The following is a 17,507-nucleotide window of genomic DNA, read 5'->3' on the forward strand; positions in this document are numbered from 1 at the left end:
TCCGGCGGTGCGTCCGGTGGCCGATGGTTGAGATTTTCGGGGATTTTGTAGATTGAAGGGAGAGGGTCTCAACAGGACCGGTGGTGACAAGAATGGAGGCCGGAATGAGGAGATCTCGGCTGTTGAAGAAATCGGTGCCGCCGCAGGAAAAAGCCCCGATCCGGGCGCGTCGCCGGTAGGTTGGCCGTGAAATTTTGGAGTTTTGCCGGAAATGGAGAGGCGCTCCTACCTAGCCAGCGCATGTGGCAAGATTCGGCCGGAAAAGTTTGCAACTCCGGCGGCCGGTGGTTCTCTCTCTCTCTCTCTCTCTTTCTCTCTGCTCCCCCCTCCTTTCACACCGGTTTAAGGCCATCGTGGGTGGCACTGTTCACCCATGTGGACCTCTAAGATGTCGACATGTGGCATCACTGTTCATGCACTGTGTATAATTCGAAAATAGAATAAAATATTACGGTAATTGGAAAACTTCGCATGTCCATAACTTTTAAACCACATGTCTAAAGTGGACGTGCCGCTAGTCTACGGACTCGTATCGACGAGTACTTCATAACCATGCATGAGTCAAAGCTCAACTTTGCATGAATAAAAGGTTAACTCCAGTACCCCTTGGACAGTTTGGACCTCAACTTGTTTTGCTCATAACTTTCAAACCGTAGCTTTGTTTTCGACGTGCTACTAGTTTATGAACTCGTGAAAATGTGTACTTCGTAATGGTATCTCGGTCAATGTGAAATTCTATTAGGAACAAAAAGTCAATATTTGACCCCTTCTCGATTAACGATGGTCAAACCCGGTCAACCTTGGTCAATTTGAAAAATTCCAGGTGTACTTCGGGACGAAATGTTACAAATATATAGATGTGAATCCCATTAATGTATTAGAGTTTAGAGTTGGTACTTCCAGAATACCAGAAAATTATTCTTTTTATACTGATGACAAAGAGTGCCACATGTCTTTCAACTGAGTCAGCTACACACATGGGGCACTGGCTGTACGCTAATGATCATTGCTACACTTGTTAATAAAACCTTTCACTAACTTTGGAAGAGTACAAAGTTGAGAGTATCAAAATCAATTAGATTATACAAAAGAATTAAGATTTTATTTGTTTTTTTGGTCTTAGATCTTAAAAGATATAGTCACATTTTGAAACTTAATAGACCTCAACTAAAACAACTTTAGATGATATGTTTGTTTTATTATTTTGAACATCTAAATATGAAAATCAGACAACATTGTATACCATATTGAAAGACGAAATTACCCTTAATTTTTTTTCCCCTACTTTGGAAATTTTGGATCAACCAAACACCAACTTGTCAAAGTTTAGCAAACCCTATCTCTTCATTGCCTGCTTCCCAAGAACCGCAGCAGCCACAATAATCCTTTTGATTGCGTTGGCAATTGTAGTCGATCTCGGTCCAAATGTAGCCAATAGCCTCCAGAATTGAAGACCCAATAGACACAGAGCTTAAGTGTTTTGCCAGGCTCGACAGCCTTAAGGCCTTCGATGAAGCCCTTCACTACATTGATGATCACATGGGACAAGTAATCACAATTGGTGTAGTAGTAGAGGTTCAACCGGAGCATGATGCTATCGTCTTTTGGATTTCTATAATAGATTTGAAAGGGTAAGAGGGTTTGAAAGGGAAGAGAGGATTAAGGCATTTAATAATTGAGCAAGGGTAATGTCGGAAAGTTTTATTGAAAAAAAGGTTATGACATTTTTGGATTTATATATTAGTTTAAAAAATTAAAAGCTTAATCAAATAAGACTGTTTTTTTCTTTAAATGTTTTTTAAAAAAAATCAAAATAGGACTTTAAAAAAAAAAATCAACAAAATAGGACTTTTAAAAAAAAAAATCAACATGCCTTATGATTTAAAATAAGTTACATTAAGACACAAGATAAAAAAACAAACAATCAATCATCCATTTAATTAACTGAAAAGAAACAATGTTTTTGTTGCTTTTTAATTTTTTTTTAATATAGAAAACTAGCAATTTAGAGGAAAATTAAGGTAAAGCACCATTACATTTGTCTCCTAGGAAGTTATGGGGACCCAAAAAAAAAAAAATTCACTTTTCTTTTCTAATTTTTTTATTTTTAAGAATAAAATATATTGAAAGGTGAAGATGTGAACCTTTGCTTAGCATAAGAAGATAATTTAAAGAAACTTTAATGGCTTTGTATATTGTTGGCTAGACAATATAGGAGTTAAAAAAGACTTTCGGTTTATATGACATAAATGTCTACTTAATAAACAATTAAGCTAAAAATTACTTTTCAATGATTCTATTTAAATTTCAATAAATTAATAATATGTTAATTATTTTTCTTTGTAAAACTAATTTTTTAAATAAGAATTGTTTTTCATAGAATTCTTTTTTAACAATTGTGTCATTAAATATTTGTTCCATCTATTAGATACTTTACAAATAGACGCTTAGAGCATCTCCACAACTTTGTCCAGTGCTAGATTTTTTTTTACAACATTTGAAAAATAAACAGTCATTAAATTTTTTTTTTTTTTCAAATGGGACTGTCTAAACACCTTATAAACTTGATGTGGTAAGAAAACAAAATAAACACTATCAAGGTAATTCTCTACTTCAAAGGGCTTTGTAACATATTGTGAAATTTCCCTCAAAGCAAAATCAGTTTTTTTTTTTTTTTTTTTTTTTTTTTTAAAGAAAAAATTTAATAAAATATATAATTTTTAAATAGTCGTAAATAACCATATTACACATTACAATTGGAGAACAATTTTAAAATATATTGTACTTTTATTTTATATAAATTTAGACGATATCAATTTTTATGTCAAGAGCATCTCTAATAGCTTTGTCTATTGCTAGATTTTAGTTTTTTTTTTTTATATATAAAAATAAAAATAAAAATAAACAGTCACTCAAAAAAAGAAAAAATCTTAAATGGATTTGTCTAAATATCCTGATAAGTTGATGTGGAAAGAAAGAAGTAGATACTATTAAGATGACCCTCTATTTAAGAGGATTTGTTAAGCAGTTTGAAATTTCTTAAAGAAATAAAATATTTCTTAAAGAGTCAATTATTTAAAAAAAAATAATTTTAATTAATTAATAGTCATAAATAACTTTTATGTATATTATTATTGAAAAAACAATTTTATAAGTGACAGTGTATTTATGCTATCTAGAAATAAACGGTGTCAATTTTTAAACTACATATTGAGCAATCAACATGGAACATTAGAAATGCTCTTACATTGACAATGAGTAAGTTTTATTATTTTTATTTATATATTTATTTTTTTACTACATCCAAAATCCATCATATGGATTTTTATGAATAACTATCTATTTATTAATGTGACAAATTTTTTTTTTTTTTAGCAATGATCAAAACTATTGAAGATGATAATAAAAGTCAAATTTAACACCTTTTCTTTTTAGATAAAGGGCATGATGGATGGTTTAACCTTGTTCTATAAGCTAACTGAGCTTAATTTTAATGGATAAGTTTTGGTATATATGGAATGTGATTGGTTAACTATAAAAATAGTCTATAAAAATAGTTTTCTTTGATTGTCAACTTAAGACAAATATTGATTGATGGAATATGACAACAAAAATTCACAAGGAATGCAATAGATTCTGTGCCTTATTTGGATGCCTACATTGGGTTCAAATATTTCCTATTATATATATATTTTAAACACAAGTGGGGGAAGTTTCTCAAAACCTAGATTGGTTGCTAATATTATAATATCCAAAAAAAAGAAAAAGAAAAAAAAAAGAACAATTTTTTTATTGGGATATAATTCTAAGAATAGTATCTCTACCAGTGACCACTAAAAATCTCTATGATTTAATAAATATATATGTATGTGTATATATATATATATTTACAAATCAATTTAGAGGTACAAGAAGCTTATCAAAATGTTTACCATATATACATATATTATTATTTTAGAATGCATGCATATATATATATATATATATATATGAATACAGTTGGTATTAGATTACCACGACCACGTATACATGTGTTATTATTACCATGTACAAGAAGCTTCCATGTAAATGAATACAGTTGATATTAGATTTCATTGAATTTGTTTTGCTACAATGTCATCTCTGTTTCGGTTAAGATATCACAATCAAGTTGCTTTTTTATTTTGTATATCCAAGCCCCAGTTAGGGCATCTCGATACCATTTTACTAAGTTAATTTTGTGCAAGTTGTTGCAATCTTAAATGCTTGTTAATTTTTTCCCTCTTCTTTAATTTGGTGGGAAGGGTACTTACTACTGGTGCATATTACTATGTTAGAGTTAGAGCTTAAATTTAAAAACTATGATTTACAAGTAGCACCATGACAATAATGTGATTGGCTGAACATGGAAAATTACTTTAAAAAAAAAAAAATTAATTAGTGCCATGAAGTGTCCTACTTTCAATAATAGAGTAATGTACTTCTTTTCTTAAAATCTAGGGCCTGAATATACTCCATTGATTTGAAGTTTGATGTATTGGATTTGATTCTATAATTTTTCAAATTTCCATGATTAGGCAAGGTCATACTCCCTGTGTTCTTTTGGTTTAGGTGACAGCTTATCGATTTTTAGTGAACTAGGCATTACGAATAAACAAGAAGCCTTGTTTCTGGAATTGATTTAGCCTCTTAACTCTTTCGAAGAGGCTCTACGTTTGAAATGATCAAACCCAAATAAAACTAGAACTTGTCAATTCATATGATGATGTGAAGTTGTGTGTGTGATATTACACTTGACATGGAAGATAGTAGATATGAATGTTAATTTGGTTTTTGTTAGTGATAACCAAGTACTCCTGTTCTTCTCTCCACTTTTTCAAATTATTTTTAAAATTTTTTTTGGTTATTATTATTATTATTATTTTAAATATGGTCAAATTAAAGACATTGACCACAATATAAACTGGTTAAACATACGAAATCTGATAATATTTCATAAAAATTTTCTTTATGGACGATATACAAATTTTCTTTATGGACGATTTAAAATGCAATTGATGCACATTCCATGAGTGAAAAGGAAAAAAATTTGGATACATATATCGCCTCAAAAATGCCTTTCATAGATATTTCTTAAATCTATACAATCGAGACACCTACAATAAACGGGTGAATTTCAATCCATGAAAAAAAATAAAAAAAATAAAAAATAATAAAAAAAAAGAAATCAAATATAATTGACATAAATATTTTAATAAATAAATAAATAAAAACACTGGGCAATCTTCTAGAACTGTGAAACATTTTTTGTTGTTCGTTGAATATGATTCGGTGATGATGACGTCCAATACCTCTTGACTGCTAATAGTATCTTCTCTCTATCATGGGGTCCTTTCTCATGGTTTGCAATCCATGTATCATATTCCATTGCATCCATCATGCTCCTGATCTCTACCACGAAATCTACATCATCCCTAATAATTATGCTTCCTTCTGGTCTTAAAATCCTATCCATCTCCAAAAGTATATCTTCCATTTTACACCTGTAAATTATATAATATATAATATATATTTAATACAAAATTCTAATGGTAATTTTCTCTGAAGTTTACAAAAGAAAAATATGTAGAATTTATAAGGTTGAATTGATATTACCTGTCTTTGTAGAGGGTAAAAACTGAATCAGAGTGAATGAGATCATAGGTTCTTGGGTAAGTAGACATAGCCTCACACCTACAAAGAAGACATTCTTAAGCCAGAAACTTACTTTTTTTCAGAGTCAGAAACTTACAGTGGAAAAAGAAGGAAATCTATCTCTGTGATAAAAAGTTGGTGGTCTTGGCTTAAAAAAAAAAAAAAAAAAAAAAATATCCTTATTGATACGAGCATGAATCAGATTCATTTGGAAGTTAGCAACAAAGTAGAATGTGTTTTGAAAAAGATTAAAAAGTTGTCATCCAAATATCTTATCTAACTTGGTGGGCTGTTGGTTGACACTATGATCTTATGTTTGACTTTGAATTCCATTAAGGAAATAAAAGAAAATTGAAAATGAAAATAAGTTCTGCATATTTCTATCAAAACAAAATTAACATACCAATTTTGGTAAGTTCCAATCAATCCCCTTTCATAGATGACACCAAGAGTGTTAACTTTGGCCACCACAGGAACAATGTTCATAACCCAAACGGGATCATCAACCAAAGCAGCTGCAAAGCCTCCCAAGAAAGAATTCATATCTAACAAATTCCTATACCTCCCAGGCTGACCAAGTTGACGGTTCACTTCTTTGTAATGTGCTACTCTCTTTTTCCATATCTCTGTGTTCTCTGTGAAAATCTTAGCTGTAATTCCTTCCAAACTTCCAGTTATAATCCTTGGAGGAATTGCATTCAGCCTCTCTGGCCATTTTGCCAATTCCCCACCTGCTACTTCCTTTTTGTGGGCCACTTGAGGAAGTGGGGTCAAACAATCCTCCATTTTAGTGTACCTACACACAAAAATAAAGCTGTTTTTCTGAGTAGATCTTCAATTAGTAGAAGATATTTTAAAGTCATTTATTGACTTTCGGTAGAAACTATGTTCAAAAAAGAAGATTTTTTGGCATTAAAAGAAAAAAAAAAAAAAAACTAAATTAATTAGTAGAGCTTAAAGCTGTATCTTAGTGAAGGCTAAGTAGGACTTGACTTCAGAAGAGAGCTTTGTTGGGACCCAGAAGAAGTATCTTTTGCAACCAAAAAGGCGTTAAGAAAAAGGGAAAGAAAAGGGCATCAAAACAACAACAGTTTAGGAGATAGGTGGGTTGGATAGTTTAACTAACTTAGTGAGTATCAAAGAAACAGTATTGCGCCTACTGTTCTCTGCCTTTATTATCTATTTGGGTTTGGTATCACTGAAAAAAGTGTTCTCTAGTATTTGAAAGAATTTGCTTTCTTCTCTTTTTTCATATGGCCACAAAAGTTACTTCTAATTGCAGAGATCAAGATTATTGGCTAATGGAAAAAAGAATTTATTCACAATCAAAGAAGTCAATCTCCCTTTCAAAACTTATTCTTCTAATTTAACCCAAAAAACTATCCATTATTATTTGTCCACCAATAATTAAGTGGTTGCTTGTGTTGCTAATAGCTTTTGCTCAAAACTTTTCGGACCTTAATTTTTTTATAGGATTCATTCCCGCATAACATAAGCAGCCACATCGCTACCATCCTATAACTGGTAGCAACAAATAACATTTCTTTAATAGAAATTTCAAGCTAAAAAACTTAGACCGAGAGAAGTGAAAGAACACATAAAAAATCAGCATTACTCACCATGCTTTATCTGGATCTTGAGCTTGACAAAATTGTGGCTTCTTGAAAACTTTCCTGTTGGCGATACAATGGAGATGGTTAGTGGGTTTTTGCCAAATAGCAATATCATTCTTCTGCTTCAATTTTTTCCAGCATAGGCTTCTTGCTACTGTCTCAATCACAGATTGTTCAGCTTTGAGATCTTCTGGTGTTCTTTCCCAACCTTTCCAGTGATTCTCCCAGTTTATTGGTGGCCCGGAAAGAATCCAGTAACCACCAGGACGTAAAATCCGATCAACTTCAATTAAGTAAATCCCATCTGCATAATCAAATTACAAATATACTTGAATAGAAATAATTATAGTAATATGACAACTTACATATTTTTTCACTTTTTATATGATCCACCATATTTCATTATAAACTACATTATTAATATCTTATTAAAATTACCAAACTGGCCCCAAGGAATGAGACAGCGAGAGCAATGAGCCATGTCAAATGCTCTTGAGGGGTAAGGGAGCCTTTTGGAAGCAAGAATTCCAATCAAAGCAGGGACTCCTCTTTCAAGGGCAAATTGAACCTGAGCTTCATGTGAGTCTCTTGGAGCAAATGACACTGTTAAGATGTTCCTTGACAAAAGATAGGCAGCCCAACTTGCCACCTGAATTTATTGCAAATCATGAAAAGTTAACTTTGTATGGGTTTTAATTCAACATAAAAATGAAAATGTTAGGTGAAAATAATTTATGTAATCATCATGCCATTAAATTACTGATAAAGAAATTATATTACCATCATAATGCGCCATTACATAAGAGAAAACATGATTTATGATATTATAATAAGACACAAGCGAGAGAAAACAAAAAAGGAAGAAGAGGGATCGGGTTACCTAATTTGTGGCAGAACCCTCATTAAAAATTTGTGAAAATCAAAATTAATAATAATAGTAATAATAATAAAAATATATTGTGAGGAAAAGTGCACATGAATGGACAAAATAGTGTTGTTGACGGTGTAGATGCAAAAAGTTAGAGACTGACTCTAGTCAATTCCAAAGAGTTTATGCCATAATTGAGGGAAAGATTGACTGTAATCAAACTTATATTCTTCTTTGAAAAACTTCCTCCTTTGACATTTTACTTGCGATTTCCAAACTACATTAATTACTAAGATTATGATTAAGTACATTACAAGAATTGCTTTAACAAATAATAATTAATGCAAGTTTATCGAATAAAGAAACAAAAATATAGCGTTTTCTTCACCTTTATGAAAATTTACTACAAGTTGAAGAACATTAAAAGTTTGGTACAAGCTAGTTTCAGTTCATGTCTGATTTTTTTATTTTTTTTCCTTCAAAAAAGCAATTTCTTCATGTTTGTTTTGCTTTTTGGGTTTGACAAAGAGATTTGAACTGCAAATCTATCCAAGAGAATTATGGGTTATGACTCTAACAAAAATTGCCAAATTTGATATATATGTATATATATATATATAATAAATAAAATTTTATGATACGGTCAGTCCGTATTATGTTATGATGCGAATCTTAATATTAATAACAGTTTTTGAAAAACTATCATTGTCAATATTGAAATCTAGATGATAAAAATATGCAGATCTCCACACTATAAACAAATTCTATATACACGAATATGCATTTCTGACTCTTTTCTTAAATTATTAAAAATTCATATATTTTTATTTCCCATTTCTATAACAATTAACAAATCTCACCTACTTACCTGTATCCAAAAATCCAGTGTAACTTCAAATTAAAATATATATATATATATATATATTTTAAATACCCTTTCTACACTATAACAAAAAATTCTGCACTATAGTTTCGATCGGTTATTATTATTATTATTATTTATAATTTATATATATATTTTGCTGAAAATGTATAATTTATATATATATATATATATATATATATTGGTGAATGTATAATTTCTATAGGGGTAGATATGGAAATTCTATGGTGAGAACGGTCCGCATGAGTACCGCAGTATTTGTGACAGTTTTTCATAATATTAACGATGATTTTTTAGAAAATCGTCACCAATACCATGAAAAATCGTCACCAATACTGTAGTTCGTATGAGGACCATCCGCATTATAGATGGACTAGGATTAGATATATAGACAGCTATATATATAAATAATTTATAAAATTATACTAATAAAAAAACCTTTTATATATATATATATATATATGTATATGTATGCATGACGAAACAGAAGGCTGTTCAATGAGTGAACCGGGCGGTCCGGTCCATCTCCCTTTGTGCCAAAAAGAAAGAAATTTGAAGAAACACAGTGAAAGAGACCCAAAAAAAAAAAAAAAAAAAGTTAGATACCCCACAACCAGTGTCAACAGCGGTCCTTATAGATCCATCATTCAGATTGATCAGCTCTGCGATATCGTCGATGTACTTATCGGCGCCGTTCGGAAACATGGTTCCGCCACCGGGGAAGCTGAACCGGCCCTTGTTGAACCGGACCCAATTCTGCATCTTCTTCTTCACAGTCAACTCCATATGGGGCACATTGGCAAACCAAACTGACTCCCTACTCTCCGGCCACCGGAACGGCACCCTATACCTCTTCGGAGCGGGAATTCGACACCTCAAAACCTCGCCGGCCTCCGGGCAGTGCCTCTCTCTGTAAACCAACCTTTCCCTGTCGAACTTCGACGACCTCCGCCGGTCCTCGCACGGCGTGTACTCGCTCAGCTCCGGCGAACACCGCGGGAAGTGGTGCTCACGCGCCGTCTCATGGGGTGGGTCCTGCACGTGGTGGTGGGATGAGAAGTTGAGGTGGATGGTGGTGGTCGCCGCCGTCGCCATCGCCGGCACCGTCGTCCTGTTTGTTTGGGTAGCAAGCGAGCATGAGAGGCCACCGGTGAGGGAATAGGAGGAACCCGTTAAGGTGCGGGAGGAGTGTTTCCATATTCCGGCGAGGTAGCAGAGCGAACAGAGGACTGAGGCTAAAGTCATGCAGTAGAGGTTGGCTGGTAGTCTTTTGGGTTTGAATGAGAAACTCAAAGGGTTTAGAAAAGCCATTGTAGACATTTCAAAGTTAAAACACTGAAAGAAGAAGACAAAGAAGAAAATATACAGAGAAATGGGTGTATCTACACTGAAAGAAGAAGACGAAGAAGAAAATATGCAGAGAAATGGGTCTATCTATACGTGTTTTATATATATATGCGTATTTATGTTATATATCTACGTGTATATATATATTTATATATGTGTATGTATATACTGAGAGTGATAATTTCTAGGGTGATATGGATTAATTGTGTATATATATGTATATATAAATGAGGGGTTGATGTTAGTTTTCGTTTGGGAGATAAGGTAGTAGACGAGTGAGACTCACGCACCCACGCGCCGGGACTTGTGAAGGAGTTCAATGCTTTTAAAATTGTTGAAAGACAAAAGAAAACAAATTTTCTTTTCTCTTCTGTTTCAAGACTCCATTTTGCACAAATTCTTGCTTTCCATTGTTGCCTCTAAAGAGAAATTTGTTGGGGTTTTTTAAAATGGAACGTAAACAGTCTATACCTTCTTCTGAATAAATAGCACTTACTAAAGGATTTTTTGTTTTTTTTTGGTTATTATCCAGAAAAAAAAAAAATCACTTTACTTGTTTGGTACAGAGATGCGATTAGATTATTATTTAGAATTGGATAGGATTGGATTGAAGTTGATAAAACTCAGTCTTTCAAGCCATGCACATAAACAAATGGAAAATACTTAAATGACCACATTTTCCCTATTAATCCCTTTTTTAGCACACAAGTAATTATGCTAAAAAAACTTCATCTCCCAAAAAAAAAAAAAAAAAAAAAAAACAACTTAACCAACAGTCTGTTACCAAACTATGTCTCGTTTGGCAAATGTATGTAGGTACTCAAAAGCTGTTTCTTTTTTTTTTTTTTTTAAAACAAAATATATATTTTTGTTTCAAAATTTTTTTTTTTGACGAATAAATATATATGTTTTAAAAGAACGTTGCTTTTAGAAACGGACAAACGGTTGTGGACCTGTGGTCAAATTAAACGCTTGTTTTTATCAATATATATTTTTAATATTTTCTTTTTGACACACACACACACACACACATATAATTTTATTAAGGAATAATAATAGAAGAACAATCAGATTGATTGAGAGGCCACTTGGAGCCAATCTAGACGCTCCTCCATCCAAATTTCAGTAATTCAATAGACACTGCACTTCTCCTGGCTACCAAAACTATGAGGTCATTTGTCTCTACTAGAAAGAAGAAGAAAAAAAAAAAAATTAAAAAATTATAGAGCTAGTTAGTTTCCTCCTAATTTCATCAACCAAGAAACAATATTCAAAACCAACATTCTCATTTGACAAGTTAATCAGATCTACAGCTTCGAATCATTCTCAACTATTCCACCACCAATACCTGTTTCCAAACACAATTGAATACCAATTTTTAATGCCCAAAAAAATCAGTTATTAAAGGAGATAACCACTGGTTAATTGGCTTGGACATCGCAACCATTACTTTACCTTTAATTACCACCACACCCCAATTGATCGAGAAGCTGATCATGATGTAGCTCCATCAACATCAATTTTGTAAATACCTTCTAACTGGGCGGCCAATCCTTGCCTCTTTGAATAACAGAGCCTCCAATACTTCCATGTATAAATGTTGGGTCTAAATATATGGTCCAAATGCAAGCATGCATTACTATGCAATAGTAATGTATCAGATAAGGACATATTAGGAAATTGCTAATGCTAATGGAGGTTCCTCTCCCTCTCTATAGAGAGATGTGTTAATGAAAAAAATCTACAATACATTTTCTAATACACTAGTAGGATTGCCAAGGCTAATGGAGCTTCCTCTCCCTCTCCGCAAAGAGATGTGTTAGTGAAAAAAAATTTACAATACTCAGGGAGTACGAACTCCCTTTTTTAATACACTGGTGGAATCTACATATTTGGATCCCATCAATGTATTAGAGTTTAGAGTTGGTACTTCCAGACTACCAGAAAATTGTTGGTATTATAGTGATGACCAAGAGTGCCACACGTCTTTCAACTGGGTTAGTTACACACATGGGGCACTGGCTGTATGCTAATGATCATTGCTACACTTGTTAATAAAACCTTTCATTAACTTTGGAAGAGTGCAAAGTTGAGAGTGTCAAAATCCATTAGATTATATAAAAGAATTAAGATTTTGTTTGTTTTTTTGTCTTTGATCTTAACAGATATAATCACATTTAGAAACTTAATAGACCTTAGCTAAAAAGACTTTAGATGATATGTTTATTTTATTTTTTTGAATGTCTAAATATGAAAATCACACAACATTGTATATCATATTGAAAGACGAAATTACCCTTAATTTTTTTCCCCCTTACTTTGGAAGATGAACCAAACACCAACTTATCAAAGTTTAGCAAACCCTATCTCTTCATCGCCTCTTCTTTAGTTTGGTGCGAAGGGCTACTTACTGCTGGTGCATATTACTATGTTAGAGCTTAAATTTAAAAACTATGATTTACAAGTGGCATGATGACAATAATGTGATTAGCTGAACATGGAAGATTACTTTAAAAAAAAAATTAATTAGTTCCATGAAGTGTTTTACTTTCAATAACAGAGTAATGTATTTCTTTTCTTATAATCTAGGGCCTGAATATGCTCCATTGAATTGAAGTTTGATGTATTGGTTTTGATTCTATAATTTTTCAAATTTCCATGATTAGGCAAGGTCATACTCCCGGTGTTCTTTTGGTTTAGGTGACAGCTTATCGATTTTGAGTGAACTAGGCACTACGAATAAACAAGAAGCCTTGTTTCTGGAATTGATTTAGCCTCTTAACTCTTTCGAAGAGGCTCTACTTTTGAAAATGATCAAACCCAAATGAAACAAGAACTTGTCAATTCATATGATGATGTGAAGTTGTGTATGTTATATTACACTTGACATTGAAGATCAGTAGATATGAATGTTAATTTGGTTTTTGTTAGTGGTAACCAAGTACTCCTGTTCTTCTTTCCACTTTTCCAATTTTTTTTTTTTTTTTTTTTGTTTCTTGTTTTTTTTTTTTTTTTTTTTTTTTATAATTTTTTTGGTTACTTTTTTTTATTTTATTTTAAAAATATGGTCAAATTAGAGAGATTGGCCACATTATAAACTGGGTTAAAGACAGGAAATCTGATAATCTTTCATAAAAACTTTCTTTATGAACGATTTAAAATGCAATTGATACATATTCCATAAGTGAAAAGGAACAAATTTTGGTACATACATCATCTTAACAATGTCTTTCATAGATATTTTTTAAATCTACACCATTGAAACACCTACAATAAATGGGTGAATTTCTATACATGAACCCAAAAAAAAAAAAAAAAAAAAAAAAAAAACTAATATAATTGACATAAATATGGAAAAAAAAAAAAAAGAAACACTGGGCAATCTTCTAGAAATGTGAAACATTTTTGGTTGCTCGTTGAATATGATTCGGTGATGATGATGTCCAATACCTCTTGACTGCTAATAGTATCTTCTCTCTATCATGGGGTCCTTTCTCATGGTTTGCAATCCATGTATCATATTCCATTGCATCCATCATGCTCCTGATCTCTACCACGAAATCTACATCATCCCTGATAATTATGCTTCCTTCTGGTCTTAAAACCCTATCCATCTCCAAAAGTATATCTTCCATTTTACACCTGCAAATTATATAATATATAATATATATTATCAAAATATATCAAAATAGGGCTTTAAAAAAAAAAAATCAACATGCCTTATGATTTAAAATAAGTTACATGAAGACATAAGATAAAAAAACAAACAATCAATCATCCATTTAATTAACTGAAAAGAAACAATGTTTTGTTGCTATTTAATTTTTTTTAATATAGAAAACTAGCAATTTAGAGGAAAATTAAGGTAAAGCACCATTACATTTGTCTCTTAGGAAGTTATGGGGACCCCAAAAAAAAAAAAAAATCACTTTTTTGTTCTAATTTTTTTATTATTAAGAAAAAAATATATTGAAAGGTGAAGATGTGAACCTTTGCTTAGCATAAGAAGATAATTTAAATCAATTTTAATGGCTTTGTATATTGTTGGCTAGACAATATAGGAGTTAAAAAAGACTTTCGGTTTATATGACATAAATGTCTACTTAATAAACAATTAAGTTAAAAATTACTTTTCAATGATTCTATTTAAATTTTAATAAATTAATAATATGTTAATTATTTTTCTTTGTAAAACTAATTTTTTAAATAAAAATTGTTTTTAATAGAATTCTTTCTTAACAATTGTGTCATTAAATATTTGTTCCATCTATTAGATTCTTTACAATTAGACGCTTAGAGCATCTCGACTAACTTTGTCCAGTGCTAGATTTTTACTACATTTGAAAAATAAACAGTTATTAAAAAATCATTTCAAATGGGTCTGTCTAAACACCTTATAAAGTTGATATGACAAGAAAATAAAATAAACATTATTAAGGTAACTCTCTACTTCAAGAAGGTTTGTAAGACATTGTGAAATTTTCTAAAGTAAAATTTTTCTTAAAAAGCCAGTTTTTTTTTTTTCTTTTCGAAAAGAAAAAACTTAATAAAATATATAATTTTTTAATATTTGTAAATAACCATATACACATTACCATTGGAGAACAATTTTAAAATAGATTATATTTTATTTAACATAACTCTAATAGCTTTGCCTATTGTTAGATTTTTTTTTTAATTATATCAAAAAAAGATAAACAATCACTAATTTTTTTTTTAAATGGATTTGTCTAAATATTCTGATAAATTGATGTGGAAAGAAAGAAATAGATATTATTAATGTGACCCCCTATTTTAGAGGGTTTGTAAAACATTTTGAATTTTTTTAAAGAAATAAGATTTTTATTAAAAAATCAATTATTTCAAAAAAAACAAATAAACTAATGAAATTTTTAATTAATTAAAAGCCATAAATAATTTTTATGTATATTACTATTGAAAAAACAATTTTATAAGTGACAATGCATTTATGCTACCTAGATATAAATGTGCCAATTTTTAAACTACATATTGAGCAATCAACATGGAACATTAGAAGTGCTCTTACATTGACAATGAGTACTTTTTATTATTTTTATTTATATATTTATTTTTTTACCACATCCAAGATCCATCACATGGATTTTTATGAATAACTATCTATTTATTAATGTGACAAAATTTTTTTTTTTTAAGCAATGAACAAAACTATTGAGGATGATAATAAAAGTCAAATTTAACACCTTTTCTTTTTAGATTAAGGGCATGATTGATGGTTTAACCTTGTTCTATAATTTAACTGAGCTTAATTTTAATGGATAAGTCTTGGTATATATGGAACGTGATTGGTTAACTATAAAATTAGTTTTCTTCGATTGTCTACTTACCCAAATATTGATATATGGAATATGACAATAAAAATTCACAAGGAATGCAATAGATTCTGTGCCTTATTTGGATGCCTACATTGGGTTCAAATATTTCCTATTATATATATATATTTTGAACATAAGTGGGGGAAGTTTCTCAAAACCTAGATTGGTTGCTAATATTATATTATAAAAAAAAAAACAAATTTTTTATTGAGATATAATTCTAAGAATGGTATCTCTGACCACTAAAAATCTCTATGATTTAATAAGTATATATGTATATACATATATATATATATATATCAACATTTAAAAGATGGTCATAAATTCATGCATATAGGATTAGTCCAAATAGGAATCAAACCCCTAAGTAAGTTAGGAACCAATTCATCTATACTACTGTGTCTTAGAGATGCTAGCTTTAAAAACTTTAATGAAAGTGTCTTTGGAGTTATAGAAACCAGTTTATGTAATGGTCCTGTTCATTTTGACTGTTATCCAAATTTTCCAGTCAGTTTAACAGATCCATGCATATTAAAGGTCTTAACTCTTAATTTAAAAACTTCGGGTTATAACTTCGACGAAGGTTGTCAACCCTTAGCCTTAATTTACAGAATTCATTATAAAGTCTCAGGAACTAATATGAACTTTAAAGCTAAACAACATAATGCTAAAGGTCATACTATGTTAATCCAGAGTCAATACCAAGATTTAAATATTAAAATTCCTAAATTAATCAAATGGTCAGATGTTAATCTACCCTCTGATTGGGTATTAACTGATGTCCGTAGTCCAACCCCTATTCAAAACATTTTAACCAACACTGAGTTCATCTCACAATCTAATGATGGATCAGTTAGGATCACCTTTGATAGAAATCCTACATCTAATCAACCCTTAGGAGAAACCTCCTCAAGAAAATCCCTAAATCAACCAATCATTGAGTCAATCTCTTCTGATACTATATCTCGAAGAGATCACGAAATAGAAAAAAATTTACAAAGAATTAAAATTCAGGAATTAGAACAATAGCTACACAAACTAAGATTAGAAAATGAACTTAAAAATCTTAGATTAAAATCAATTCACCACACTGGACAAGTTAGTCAACCTCGTTACAGTGATGAAGAAATACAATCAACACAGTCACCCACAGCCTCAGATTTCATAGATCCCCAATTAAACACATTAGATACACCCTTTAAACCACACTGGAAACAATTAAATCAAGAAATGATGTCTGATAAAAATCACGATAAATTAATCAAATATAGACAATCACACACTAGAGAACAAAAAGAAGAAATTTGGCAAACTTGGAAACAAACAATGTTACAACTTAAATTTAATATTAAATTTTTTGATTTTCTTGAAAAATTTTATTATCCTTTAAATAATTTAAAAACTTTAACAAAAGACAAATGGATTAAATCAGATAAATCCACAGTCCTGTCTAGTCATCCTCCAGTTGAGAAAATAATCATTCCCCATCTAAATAATCAAGTCATAGCTTCACCCTTTAAAACTTCCACTAATGAAAATAACGATTTAATTAATGAAACTAGGAAAGTCATTGAACAAAATAATTACACAAATCAAAGTCTTATTACCATAGGTAAACAATTAGATAAAATCGAAACGAAAATTGATAATTCCTCTAAAGAAGAAATTAACCCTCAACCACTTATAAAATTTCCAGATATTACAAAAGTTCCAACTCTTCCAAATAAAACTAATCAACTAAGTCAACTCTTAAAAGAATTACAATTAAA

At 30.8% G+C, this 17,507-nt stretch overlaps 1 protein-coding gene across 1 annotated transcript; it reads right to left on the reverse strand.

Annotated features, from left to right (window-relative positions):
- Positions 1–5,084: 5,084 nt before the first annotated feature.
- On the reverse strand, positions 5,085–10,737 carry LOC107433440 (probable methyltransferase PMT15). Its single transcript, XM_025067030.3, has 6 exons — positions 9,644–10,737; positions 7,725–7,935; positions 7,293–7,590; positions 6,077–6,469; positions 5,635–5,712; positions 5,085–5,522 (listed from the first exon to the last, which is right to left on the reverse strand). The coding sequence occupies exons 1-6, from the start codon at positions 10,355–10,357 to the stop codon at positions 5,267–5,269; spliced, it is 1,950 nt and encodes a 649-aa protein (XP_024922798.3). The 5' UTR covers positions 10,358–10,737; the 3' UTR covers positions 5,085–5,266.
- Positions 10,738–17,507: the final 6,770 nt, after the last annotated feature.

This window comes from Ziziphus jujuba, chromosome 3, assembly GCF_031755915.1.
Source record: "Ziziphus jujuba cultivar Dongzao chromosome 3, ASM3175591v1".
In the NCBI taxonomy this organism is placed as follows: domain Eukaryota; kingdom Viridiplantae; phylum Streptophyta; class Magnoliopsida; order Rosales; family Rhamnaceae; genus Ziziphus; species Ziziphus jujuba.

Coding starts and splice junctions, on each gene's coding strand:
- LOC107433440 (XM_025067030.3), bottom strand. CDS start 10,357: ATGTCTACAATGGCTTTTCTAAACCCTTTGAGTTTCTCATTCAAACCC. Junction 7,591..7,724: donor CATTCCTTGGGGCCAGTTTG/GTAATTTTAATA, acceptor TTGATTATGCAG/ATGGGATTTACTTAATTGAA. Junction 5,523..5,634: donor TTTACCCTCTACAAAGACAG/GTAATATCAATT, acceptor TATAATTTACAG/GTGTAAAATGGAAGATATAC.